General features: G+C 35.8%; 1 protein-coding gene across 2 annotated transcripts in view; it reads right to left on the reverse strand.

The window, feature by feature from the left end:
• fstl4 (follistatin-like 4) overlaps positions 1 to 12845 on the reverse strand; it is a 191855-nt gene extending 179010 nt beyond the window's left edge. For both annotated transcript variants that reach the window (XM_055197188.2, XM_055197187.2), the window contains exons 1-2: positions 12635 to 12845; positions 6595 to 6712 (exon numbers count right to left, since the gene is read on the reverse strand). In XM_055197188.2, the coding sequence (XP_055053163.2) occupies positions 6595 to 6708 (114 nt within the window). In that variant the 5' untranslated portion in view covers positions 6709 to 6712; positions 12635 to 12845. The remainder of the gene's footprint in view (positions 1 to 6594; positions 6713 to 12634) is intronic.
• Between the last annotated feature and the right edge of the window lie 1491 nt (positions 12846 to 14336).

The raw sequence follows: 14336 nt of genomic DNA on the forward strand, positions 1-14336 counted from the left end.
CAACCATGCTGATGGGACTGATATATGCACTGAACTTGAGCTACTTTCCTGAATTCAGGTACACTTTTGAAGTATTGCAGTTGTTGTTTCTGGAGCTAGATGGGAAGTAACTATCTCATAAAGTTCAGACGCTGAAGACCAAGCCTTTTGCAGATGTTTTGAGAAAGGAATGTTTTAATATTTCATATGTAAATGCCATGTTTTTGAAATGGAGTTTTCGTGCATTTCATTTGTCAGTAACTGTAAAAAAATTGTAATGTTGTTATAAGGTTACATTGTAATATCCAAAGTCCTTAAAAACTTTGCAAGCTTTTCAAGTTGATGAGTGCATCTCATTTGTTGGTATATCATTTACAGTATCTGTAGTTTAAGTGCAATAAACATGGGTTGAAGAACTGGTGTATGAGATTCTTTTTTGAATAAAATGAATGCTATATAGAGTTTATTACAAAAAAGTATATTTTTGTGTGTGATGTACTTGAAATAGACATTGTTGTGTTAAAGTAACTAAAAGTAATTGGATGGAACCACTGTCCACAATGTAATTGAGTTGTATGAATAAACTACTCTTGAGTTGGACAAGCAAAAAATATTTGATTCGTTTGAACAAGTTAAACACATGTTCAGAAAACGTAACAATCTTAAGTTATGGAGAAGTAACTAAGATAATTTTGTTGAACATTACCACTTTACATTAGTTATTTATTATTCAATTGTGTTGCTGCAACAAAAGAATTTGGCATTGACTGAAAACAACCCTTAAATGTTAAAAGAAATTAACTGGGTTGTGTGGAACCACTGTCCACAATAAAATTGTGTTCGTTTAAAGTATCATTTTTTTGAGTGTGTGTAATTACTTCCACCCACTAATCAAAGTATTCTCGTAAGTGTAGAATCTGCTATTTAAAGCAACACCAAAGAGTTTTGGCTCTTTGCTCCCCCTACAGGTTAGAAGCGTAATTGTCCATTACCCACTGTCATAAATACTGAGGCATAGCTGGCTCTGATTGGATTGTAGGTCTGCCGTAAAGCAAGTTTTTGTAGTATTCAGTCGGACTACAGGACCGCTACCCGACGGTTGGAAACTTCTTTAGTGCGGTTTTGGCCGATAGAGGGCTGCAGAGCGAATGTGAAAGTGCTGTTCACCCTGTTTAGAGTGGATGAACGACTGAAACTGTTTTGGAAGCGTTATTTTAAGGTAAAAAAAACTATTTGGTGTTGCTTTAAAATACATACGGTCGAGTCGCTCGTCTGGCTGAATCTATGTTGTGCCTCCATCTTTGAAATACATTTGCCGACGAGGGACATTCCTGAAATTCAAGCTCCGCCTTTCGCGCTTTCAGACTACACTCACGCTGGCCGTTAGCTGAAGCCTGTGTTGCATGTGTAGGCGGTATAAGTCATTAAGACAGTCTTTTCGGAATATTAACAATTATAAAGCTGACAGTTATTCTTAGATAATAGTAAATTGATGTAATATGGTTATGACTTGTGAATGTAATGCTCAGTTAACTTAAATAAACCAGGCTTGATGACGAATGTTAGTTTTCCAAGATGGGGCTCAATGGACACTGAAGTTGCTAGTTACTTTCTATCTTCTCCACAGGTAATTCAGCATATTTGTTTAAATCTATACAGTCTATGTTGTAAACTTGAAGTTTTATAGTTGCTTGTCTAACTATAGCATGGTTATGCATAACACTGTTAGTGTAAACACGCATGTGGTTTAATGTGTTCGAACAGCCACACGCCGTCTCTCCGCCCATTTATGTAATCTGAGGTACTGAGATAAATGTGTTTTTAATCTTTTCTGATCGCTAGCACAAACACACGGTGTACAGCGCTATTTTTAGCCTTTCATTGATAAAACGCCGCTGATCTGCGCGTCTTTCGTTTCATTTTACAAGCGTGTGAAAGTTGCGCGATCTTATTTCACCAATATCAGAGAAGGCTCTTACATATACACGGACATGTAACGTTTACTTCAACATAAGCATTGGTCTCTGACATAATATTAGTTCGCGTCCATTTAAACCTGTCATTACTCCCGCTCATGATTAAATGACAGGAGAGGGACTCATCCACAGACTTATACCCTCAGTATTCTGGAGAGAAGCGCTCGAAAATGGACAAAAAGAGACGGATTTAAATACCAAGTGTCAACGTGATGTGTCTCTCTCATCCAATTGTGATCCGATTGACGAAAATACATCTTAATACCAAGTGTCCTCACATCGATGAAAAAGGTGTGTAAGCTACGTTTATGGTTGCTTTTTGTATGTGATTTAAAGCGGACATATCATGAAAATCTGACTTTTTCCATGTTTAACATAAATCTGTGTGCTATGACGGATCACAGGCAAAGTACATTGCAAATTGTTCATTATTTTTTATTGCTTTTGCTTTGTACTGGAAGCCATGTTAACCTTGGCATGACACGGCCACCGTACGAGTTAAAACGCGCTCCAACTGGGTGGGGGGCTAGAAAGTAATATTCAGTTGGTTGTCATATAGAATTTCCCAGCTAGATGGGAGAAGATCATACACAGTGTAGCTTTAAGAATGCAAGAGAGATCAGTTAAATGACAATAAGTGAAAATAATCAAAATTCATTAAAACATTTTTTGCAAATTAGGGGACTTTTCGTCAAAATTTGGTGTCCTGTCTTGGCCTGTGTTCATAGGGCTGTGTTGAAAAAATCGATTCACCGATTCTGAAACGATTTTCATATTAATTTCTAAAGATCGATCCGTAACTCAGAGGATCGATTTAATAATTAATAACTTAAACTTGCCGCGTCATTGAATTAGGCTTGCCGCGATTAGATCACTTGCCCACCGCGACACCGTCTTTTACCGTCGTTTTGATATTCTCTTGTAATTAAATCATTTAGTTTCGTTAGAGAGAGCAAACACTAAGAACTGAATGTGTCTGCTGGCTGAATTCAGCAAAGCTGAACGCGCGTCACATCACAGAGCAGCAAGTGTCAGATTTCATTCATTTCTGTCAGTGTGCGAGGCGAGCTGACCGACCAAATGATGGCAGAAGCTGCGTGCTTACACGTTTTTGTTATAATATACATATATGATGTTTAATACAAGCGAGATCGTTTTGCCATCATTCAAGCAGCGCTTTATGGAGAAGTAGCCGGTTGCTCTGCTTGGGACTGGCGGGTTCTCTGAGAAGAATTACCTGCGCACATTGACTCAAGCACTTCATTAAACCAGCTGTTGCACTCGCATTGCACGCAAATTCATACGCGATTTAACGCAGCTTACGCAAGTGCTGCATTTAAACAGTTGTGTAATTCAAAGGTGAAAGTAAAATGCGAATTTCTGCATGCGCATTTATTAACCTACCAGTGGGAAAATTCTGTCACTGCAGCAACCCTAGATTGAATTCACGCATGCGCGCGAGGTGGAAGGACGTTAAAACAATGAACATGGCGGTCAGTAACGTTAAGCAAGCGGTTGTTTTGAAAACTCCAGAAATGCAAATAGTATCAATATGTTGCATAACTACAGTCCTGTAATTCAGGTAACAGCTGGAAAAAAATCATTTTTTCAAAAACACTAATCTAAATCTCAAAGATCGGATCAGATCGGATTGAATCGAATTGAATATTGATAATCGATTCAAGATCTTGAGAATCGAATCGATCCTTAAAATTTGAATCGAAACCCAGCCCTATGTGTTCATGTCTTTTATTTTGATGTCATGTCTTGCCATGTTTGCCTCTAATTCCCTGTTGTGTCCTTTTCTGTTTGGTTCCTTCTCTGTATATATAGCCCTCATGTTTCCATGGTCTTTGTCAAGCATTGTTTATGTAATGTTCTTCCTTTTGGAGAATTTTCATGCCATATTTTTGTTCAGTCGCAGTTGTAGCCTAGTGGTTAGAAAGTCGGCCTTGTAACCCGAGAGTTGCCAGTTTGAGTCTCCTAGCCGATGGGTTGCGACTGTGGTGCCCTTGAGCAAGGCACCTTACCCTAATTGCTCCCCAGGTGCTGGGGTAGCTGCCCACTGCTCCAGGGGTGTGTTCACTACTAACTAGGATGGGTTAAATGCAGAGGTCACATTTCGAGTATGCGTTGCATACTTAACAAAGCTTGTCACTTTCCTGTCAACGTTTAGTTTTTGTTCATGTCTATGTTTTTTAATAAACTGCACTTAGGTTCTTAAATCGTTCACCTCTTAGTGGAATCCATTACAGAAAGCTTGACCTACAATGAACCCAGCAGTGACTCTTCTACGGCTACGCCAGGGCAATTGTCCCAATGATGATAATGTTCAGCATTTTCTCATACTGTCATGGACATTTTTCTTTTTGGACTTAACAAAGCTTTAAGCCATTTAATGCCACACAATATCACACTGTACATTAGAGGAGTATATTGACTGTACATTGGTGTTAAGTGGTTCTTCCTTCACTGTGGGATCTGTAGATGAGGAGCCTCATAGTCCCACAGTGTTTACCACGCCAAAGCCTGCTCATGTCATACCTGCTATGCCGCAGCCTGCTCACTTCATGACTGCCATGCCACAGCCTGCTCGCGTCAAGCCTGCCATATCACAGCCTGTTGACATCATGTCTGCGCTAGTGCTCCCAAATCAGGTATCCTCAGAAACATCATAAAAATATCCACTGTCTGCAGTGTTACCAGTGGTGGCTACAGCTTTGTGGTGTGTTTGGGCCACACACTGCACAACAGTTCCCAGTTAGTTCACGGCAGCCCAGCCACTGCCTCATGGTGTTTTTTTTTTGTAAGTTATTGGTTGTTTTCTTAGAGATGTTTTTGAATGAATCATGTTTGTTGATTGTCATTATGATTGATGTGTATTCAGTGCATGATGCACATTTTTATGTTTTCTACAGTGAAGAATATTTTCTTCAATGTTTATCCCAAACATAACATACTCTTCAGGCAAACATGATGAGACAGTAAGTGTTGTTCATCTTTAATCATTCAGCACATGGTTCAAAGGCAACATGAGAATGAAGTATTTTTCTATCTGTCTGGATGAATGCAGATGGATTTTGAAGGGCAGAAGATCTGATTGTGCTGTGAGATTACAGAGCAGACAGCAGCATTGACACCCTCTGTCTGTTACACTGCCAACTAAACCTCCCATGGGTGTATAAACAGATGCCGGTGTCCAGGCTTAATTTTACCAAGGATTAGAGGGCAAAACTAAAAGAGAAAGTGATCTTATTTTTATAGGTCACTTAGACAAGTGTATTCTATTAATACTGTAGGTGCCATACAGATTAATTGATTTTTTTTAACTTAGGTTTTACTTTTAGACATCCCTACTGAAAAATCCGACAAAGACTAGCATAAGCTGGAAGCTGGTTTTAGATGTTTTAAGGTGGCAATAGCTGGTCTAAGCTGGTCCTCCCAGCCTGGCAAAGCTGGTCAGCTGGTCCTCCAGCAAATCCAGCTAGACCAGCTTAAAAAGTGACCAAAACACAGCTAGACTAGCTTGCTACACCAACAATACCAGCTAAAACCAAGCTGGGAGACCAGCTAAAACTAGCTCACCAGCTTATGCTGGTCTTAGCTGGATTTTCAGTAGGGAAAGCATCTACAAACTCTCAAAACTTGACTATAGACGGTTTGATCAGGCGCACGTGCGGTGACGTGATAAGTGTCTGGTCCGAATTTTACTTCCGGTTTCTGTTTGTTTAATGGTCTGACTAGTTGCTGAAACTGAACCCTTAAACAAATACCTCGTCGAAAATAACAAATGTTTGGGTTCCTATGTAATCTACGTGTTCTTTATTTTGCTTGTTATATAAATAAACTACTTTAAAAGGACTTTGTTGTTATTTATTCTTCGCAGGATTTACCGGAAGTTACGTGATGACCAAGAAAGCCACGTGTTGTAAAGCAACAACTAAATGTCAATTTACACTCTACAACCTTTATAATATACTCAACATTTTTACACTTAAAATATTGAGAAAATGAAAGCTTTGAAATCTTTTAAATATACCTTCTGATTTACAAAAAAGTGCATTGATCTGTAATTTAAATCCCAGGTAAACGTGACTATTATTTATCAAAACATATTTGCTGTATTTACTAAATAAAAAGTCAATTTATTTAATACTAGACTATTAATTATCAATGATAAACAAAGGAATAACTGTAATAATATTTAACATTTATTTGTCAAATTTGACCACCAAACACATGACATTCGATTTGATCCAAAATCCAAATTATTGAAGGATCTGAAGACGACTGAACATCGAGGATTAAAACGACTCAACCACATGGCCGATTCTACATCTGCAGTAATGATGGTGTTTTTCTACATGTGTGTTAGCGTTCATTTATAAATGTTGATATTGGTCAGATTCTGTAAATGACACTGCATGAATCCTGCCACTTGTTTTCTATGACAGGTGTCATAAGTCATCTGTAATGAGGAAATCACTGCATCACACTACACTGAACATATGAACAACATTACTAACAAATTACAATTCATTCAGCGCTTCTGCACTTCCATTAAGACGTTTTCTCTAATGAGCCGTAATTCTGCTCTTGACAAGCACAGGGTGTTTAATCTGATGACAGAAAGACATACCGTCTCCTGAAGGCCGTCTGGAAGCGCCACTGCTTTACTGACTCCATGAGGCAGACACAGAGAAGATCCGATCAGGACAGAAACAACCCAAACGCACAACCAGCCCATCAGCATGAATCTGTCAAGAGACAAACACAGACATTACACGTCATATACCTGCACTGCCAAACGTCAACAACATTTCTCCAATGAATTCAGTGTCAAATACACAAACAATGTAATTACAGGCAGGGCTGCCTCTAGTGAAAACTTTCACAGCTGTGACAACAGACCCCCCCCCCCAAAAAAAAAACCCACACAATATTCTCATGAAAAAGCATCATGTTACTTTCTGACGTCTTCAATTATGTAATAAGAAAATATTTTTAATAGAGATTAAACTACTGTGATGTTAATTTTAATTAACATTAACATTATGATGTAAGACACTATGTACTGTAATATTATTGAATAATTTAAATGAAAAATCAACTAAGAAATTTCCAGGTTTTGACCAATAAACAAAGGCATTTAAATTTTTCAGTATTTTAATTTTTTGAACATGTTACTGTAACAGAATACTTTAGACAAATGAAATTAGTTTAAGAGTTCATTGCAGTAGATATTACGAGAGCTCAGGTAAGTGCAATATCATGAGATAATTTAAGCAAGAAGATGAGATACTGGAGTATAGTTACTGTTTACTGGAACTGACTTCATAAAATCACTGAAAACCACTTCTGTAGCAGTCGATTAATACTCGCTGAAAAACCGACTCAGAAAAATAAAGCTTGTGAAAACGTGCTTTTTTATATTTTGCTATCTTATGCCATGATATTCATACATATACATTCATCATTTACCCCCAAATTTGTATTTAATCTGCATGTCATTTCAAACCCTATAGGGGCAGTTTCCCCAGACAGAGTTTAGACTAAGCCAGGACTAGGTGTTAGTTATATATAATTGTACATTAAATTTATATTCGATTTAGGGTTAGATTTATATAAAATGACATCCCTACCCAAGCCCAACTCTAACCCTAACGCCAGGCGACATATAAAAAATAAATCAAAAAAAAATAGTATAAACCAATGTATAAAGTGACATTCAAATGCAAGCACCAAATCTAACTCTAAACTGAAGCGACAATGGTTTAAAAAGAGGAAAAAGCAGTTGAGTAACCAATACGTGATAATCACACGAAAGCAGGAATTTGTTAAACAATCACGAAAAAACGCGGACATTCGTGATAATATCATGAAAAAAGAATCTATATCACAAAACCTCGTCAGGCTGGGTAGATATATAAGTTCTTACAAGCATACCTTACAAAAAAACATTACTAATTTGCATCTTGAGACAAAACAATAGCACTGAAATATGTTAAGATATATCAGTGAAAGCTGTTTCAGTTAAGACAGCTTCAACATATATTAGTCTAGGACTAGACTGAGCCTGTCTGGGAAACTTCTAATAACTATACAATAACAGCAGTATAACTTCTGTTCTTTTCTGAGTCTTCTGAAATCATTTAAAAGCTTAATTTGTTGAACCAAATCTACAGTATTATTTACTTAAAATCTATTTACTTTGCAATGTTTGTGAACATTCAAATGAACACGTTCTTTAAAACAAAATTAGAAATGGCATGCGAGTGATTGAATGATTTTGAGTGATCCATACATTTAACTGTTTTAAGCAGGAGAATTTATTGAGGTATGCCAGTTGAAAGTCACCTTACATCCTGAAAGCACTCACTATGTTAAGTTGTATTTTCATCAATATATGTAGTCTGTGAAAGACCAAAGAATGCAAAGATCGGAAAAATGCACTTTTTGCATGTGTTTTTGCATACCACTGTTTATGCAGACATCATATCATGATGCTGCGGTGGGCAAGTGATGTAATCGGTGAAAGGCTGACCACTGTGCAGTACCACAACAAGCCTGAACTGCATCTTTTTGATTATTTTTCCATTTTAAGTTTCAGTAAATATTTGAAAAAAACAATTATTGGTAATTTGACAACAAATGATAATTTTACTTAAACACATACCTATAAATAGTAATTTTAGAAAAACTGAAAATAATGTTAAAGTGGTGTTTTAATTTCTTCCGTGGCTGTATATATTCACATCTCTTTCCTGCTCTACAGCTTTTAACATACTTCCCCCCTATTTAGACAGATGCTAAACTGCCTTTCATTGCTATGTACCTGTACTATGCCATGACAATGAAGTTATGTCTGTCTGTAGTTTCAACAGCATCTAAAACATTTATGTAACTCCAGAAATCTTTCTAAATCTTCAGGTAAGTGGTTAAAACTGAAATTGCTAAGCATTGTGAGGTTACTCATAATCTTAAAACCAACAGTAATCTCAACAATAATGATATTTTACTCAAAGACCTAGTCAATAGTAATTTGATTTAAAGGTTTAATAAAAAGGAAGTGTTTCTGCTAATCCATCCAATTCTCATGACGCGTGTATAAATGTCATATCATATGCCAACCCTGTATCACGAAATGATGTACCTATAGTCACGTAAATTTATGAGTCTTTTCCATGACACTGACACGCTTTTCTGCCTTTTTGCGTGAACATGTCATGCATTTCTGTTTACGTGTCACTGTCATTCAACTGTTTTGTCCTAACCATTGCCGCTTCGGGTTAGTGTAAGATTTGGTGTTTGTGTTAGGAAGTCACTTTAAGTATTGGTTTATACCTTTTTTCATGATTTTTTATATTTTATGATTTTTAAACTATTATCGCCTGGCATTAGGGTCAGAGTTGCGTTTGGGTAGGGATGTCATTTTATGTAAATCTAACCCTTAAACGAAGTGACAATGGTTAGAAAATAGGACAAACAGTTGAGTAACAAATACGTGATAGTGACACGTAAACAGAAATGCATGACATGTTCACGTAAAAAGGCAGAAAAACGTGTTAGTGTCACGGAAAAGATTCACAAATTTACGTGACTATAGGTACGTAATTTCGTGATACTGGGTTGGCATGCTAGTCCTTCCTTTTTACTAAATACAATGCGTCTTTTCATGTCGTTTAATGTATTGGTTTCTCAATTTGTTTAAATTTCACCATTGTTGCTTGGGTCCCAAATAAAACCCCAAGCGACAAAGGTTTAAAAATAGAAAAAAAACAGAAATCAATACATAAAATGACACAAAAGATGTGACTTATAAAGTAAACAGGAAGAACTGACGTTTCATTTGCACACAAAATTGGAATTTGGTATATGTATTGCATGACTCTTCACATGGCGTGCTATTTTTATGCACATTATGAGAACGCTTAGGCTAATCTCATGTTATTCTTGAGTACCTATAGACGGTTTCATCGGACGCACGTGCGGTAACACGATTACTTGTCTGAGTGGAACTTAACTTCCGGTCTCTGTTTGCTAAATGGTCTGACTAGTTGCTAGTCAGTTTTCTGAGGAAATTGCCCATAAAAGGAATAAAGCAATACTGTTATGTATAAGAATCTCTCATGTTCAAAAAATACTTTCTAAAAGTTGTACAAATCCTGGCAAAGTGCTTTCGGCAAAGAAATAGTCTTCCACAAATCCAAGTGCTTATTTCACACTTTGCCTATTTTTAACATGAGGAAACAAACTGAATTTATTTCTCATAATGTTGTAAAATAAAAGTCTTTTATTTATTTACTGATGTAAATGTCTCATAACAATGACAAATTTAATCAGACCTTAAATGTCATATTGAAGGAGAAAAAACAATAAACCGTTTTAAATAAACTGAATGCCAGTTGTTATTGCACAAAAGTACAGATGAGTAAAATACAGTAAAAGTACGCTGTCAGACTGTTATAAAGTTATGAACGCTACAACATCTGCCCTAACCAAGTGCTGCAAAAATACAATAAATCAATATATAAACTAAACAAAAAATATTTTGTGGACAACAAAGTGGTTTCGATGCTTGTTTTAGATGCTGTAGGTTGATATTTGATGTGTCAGTATATATGCAAATGTAAAATGCAGATTTGCAAGATCGACTCTTTATGAATTCTCATACATACCTAAGAGATAGTGCTGTTTAACTGATTGTGTTTTAATTGTTAGAAAATCCAGATTTCTTTCTAAATCTAATGTAAAGTTATAAATATATTTACTTGATTTTCAGACTTTGTATTTTTCAGCATGTGATAAATATTATCTTACATTATGACAAACATTTATGGAAAAATGCATGTTTGACACAAAAATATAACACACAAATCATCTCAAGCAAACTGAGTACAACAACTGTAAACGAGTGAACAGCAAAAATGTGCTGTAAAAAAAACATTTCACTTAAATCAAGCGCATATTATAAAAAAAAACTGCAATGCTTTAATTCACATTAACAGAATGAAGATGTACGATGTTTTCTTCAGTGAAGCGTCTAGCCACACTTCTGTTCTGTGAATGTCATCCATGATTTTTTACAATTAGTCTGCGTAAACAAGTCACCGATTCAGACAAACACCTTCAAATAAAAGAACGTGAACAGCATCAAAATGAGTAAAAATAACATTACTTGTGAAAGCTCAACAGAACAGCTCTTAAATAAATCATTGACAAACAGCTGATGAACACAGATTCATGTGAGTAAAAGTCATCCACATGTGTGTGTTTATGTTGAGCGCGTGTTGTAAAATCCATCACAGTGATGAAATACACACTTCACCGAGACTGATTTCAATCATGGCAGGAATATTCTGCCAATGTGATTATTCACCTACACTAGTTCACATCTGTTCTCCGGATAAAATGTTTCAATAAATTGACACAAATGCTCCTATCAGAAATATTACATAGCCACTGTGTATAAGTGGATATAAATTCATATATGAATGTATGATGGCATGATTTTTTTTACTCAAAGTAGATTTTCTAAAGCTATAATTCTCAACTGCATTGAGAATTTTCACAGACACAATAAAAAATATTTTAAATACATATATAACATATAATCATTACAAAAATATATTTTGTTATTAACATCAAAGCCATTGTTTTTTATGTATGGTAATCTGAAAACTGCACAGTATTGTGTTGCAAATGTCAATCTGTCAGTGGAGAGACTTATTAGACAAATGCACAACACGGACATGCCAGACTTTATAAAAAAAATTACATGAACATAATTAGATACACAAGGAAAAGATTATATGACCCAAACTGTGTTTAATACAGATTCCTGGTAATAGTCAGCTTACATTTTGAACTCATGTTACGTTTATATTTTTGCTTATTGTTGAACCTATGCCATCTGTTATAAACAATTACATTTGCAACAGACAATTATATTTACTGTATGTGCTGGGAAGCAACATTATGTTCGAAAACCACTACTCTAAAAAGCTCAACAGTGATTTTAACAGCCTTTACAATATAAATTTACTTAACAGCATTCAGCTCCTAACTTTTCTCATGTACTTTTAATTATTTGACAGACTAGAGGCAATATAAATTAATTCATATATGGCAAATATGAAAGCTAATGCGTAAGGTCATTAGGTTAGTCAGTCAATTATCCCAAAATGAAAATATTTTGATTATTATTATTAATATGCATCTTTGCAGGTCAGCCTCCATCCTTTATCACATGATCTATTGATTACTTCAACTACATAAGAGTTGATAGGAAATAATACTGTAGATATAACAGCAGCAGCGGAATGCAGACACCGATAAAAACCCAGTGCTGTGTCTCATCATCATCTTCATCCACGGCATTAATGTTCATCCAAACCCATAAAGTGAGTACTGTCCTTGCAGACACTTTACTAAATGTTAAGGATGCGTACACTAAGTGTCAAGTACTTCATACAAACACATAACATCACTGCATGTAAATAAACCGCTCTGTGGCGTTTAATTCGCAAGCATAAACAATAAGCGCAAAGGTTTATTGTGATGTTTATGGAGAGTGTATAGCGCGCGCGGAGACGTTAGAGATGCTGCGTACCAGTTTCACTAAATACTGACAGAATAAAGTGATGAAAGCGCATAAACGCGTCTGTGTCTGCCGTTACCTGTCGTGTTCCTCCAGAGAGACAGAAATGGTGCGTAATATCGTCAGTAGGCTATCGATGATCCAGTGACTTACAGACCCTTCCACGAGCTCATAACACAGCCGATCTCACTCCATACTTCCACTGAGAGTGACCCGTTCTTCTACATCACCCTATATCAGCTGCTCGCACACACACAAACCTACACATACACACACTCCTCTCGACGTCACACACACACACACACACTTTCGACGTCACAGAGCGCATATAACACAGACACGCGCGCACAGCCTGAGCTATTCACAGAAAAAACTCCGCAGTTCTGCACTACTGATAGTCAGTATGAAGCGATTTACATTAAAGTGTCTATGTTACACACATGACATTAAAAACCTGCCCCCTCTATCTTATAATAATTATAATAATATCTCTATTTATAATTGGTAGGCTATAGTGTTTTGGCTTGTAATATTACATTTGTATTATAAGTTTACAAAAACAAGCAAAAAAATACTAATATTCGAATTTACAAAATTACTAAATACACATAGTATTAGCCTACTTACTGATACAAATATTTACAATTACAAACACTTTAATGAAAAGCGTAAACCATTTTTTCATAGGTTTTGATTTGTCTGAAACAGACATATACAGGAGACTTGTTGGATCTAGTTGTTTTAACTTGCATACTTATAAATGTTTTAGGCTGTTCATTTTTGAAAGCCCATGTTTATAAAAGCAGATGTCTTAAAGTCTTCAAAAACTATTAAACATGAAACGGTAATCAATGACAAAGGCAGCATCATAATATTTATGCACTTAGGCACGTTTTTACAAAACAACTTACAGTCCATTCAGGCACGTGATCTTAATATTGCTAATGCTGGACATGACAGCTACAGTATATTGTAATGTATTTTAGATGATATGTTTAGGTTATAATTAGGTGCTTTGAGAGACTTATATTCAGCATCTATGCTAATCTGGACCATTTACAATTTGCCTTAAGACAAAATATATCAACTAAAGATACAATTTCAACAACAATGTATATGTAGATTATAACTCAGAATGCTTTATATAGCATCAGGGGTGTCAGTTTGTGTTGAAAAGTGGTGGGGACAAAAGATCAGATGAAAAAACATTACAGCAGGACGGGAAAAATATTGAATAACAACGCATCAAAAATGGACTCTTTAATGTCACAAACCCGACTCATGTTATTTTCTCATGATCACAGAAAGAGAATGTATAACTTGCAAGAAGAAACTGTCAAGAATTTGTTCAAGTTACTTATTGGCGCATGCATGTTTTTGGGTAATTTTAGAGTCAGTAATAGTTTATGTTGTTTAAGTTATTTTTTTGACAATGTACATTATTTCTTTCTGTATTTAAACTGCATTGCATGTTTTATTTTGTGCAAATAAACCTTTAACATTTCTTGGTTCGTTTGATTTTTCAGAACATTTTAACCAAATGCTTTCAAAAAGTGGTGGGGACAAAATCAGCCATTTCAAAAAGTGGTGGGGACATGTCCCCAGCGTCCCCATTGTAAATGACACCTATATGTATAGCCTAGATGGAACTGAAGTGGATAGGGTAAACCCTTAACAATTGCTTGGGATTTATTATCACTGAGGACTTGTCATTGCCATTTAATAAAACTAGTTAAAAGGGTAATTATGCCTTTAGAAAGTTGAGGGAGTTCAATATGCCA

Source organism: Misgurnus anguillicaudatus, chromosome 9 (assembly GCF_027580225.2).
Source record: "Misgurnus anguillicaudatus chromosome 9, ASM2758022v2, whole genome shotgun sequence".
Taxonomy (NCBI): Eukaryota; Metazoa; Chordata; class Actinopteri; order Cypriniformes; family Cobitidae; genus Misgurnus; species Misgurnus anguillicaudatus.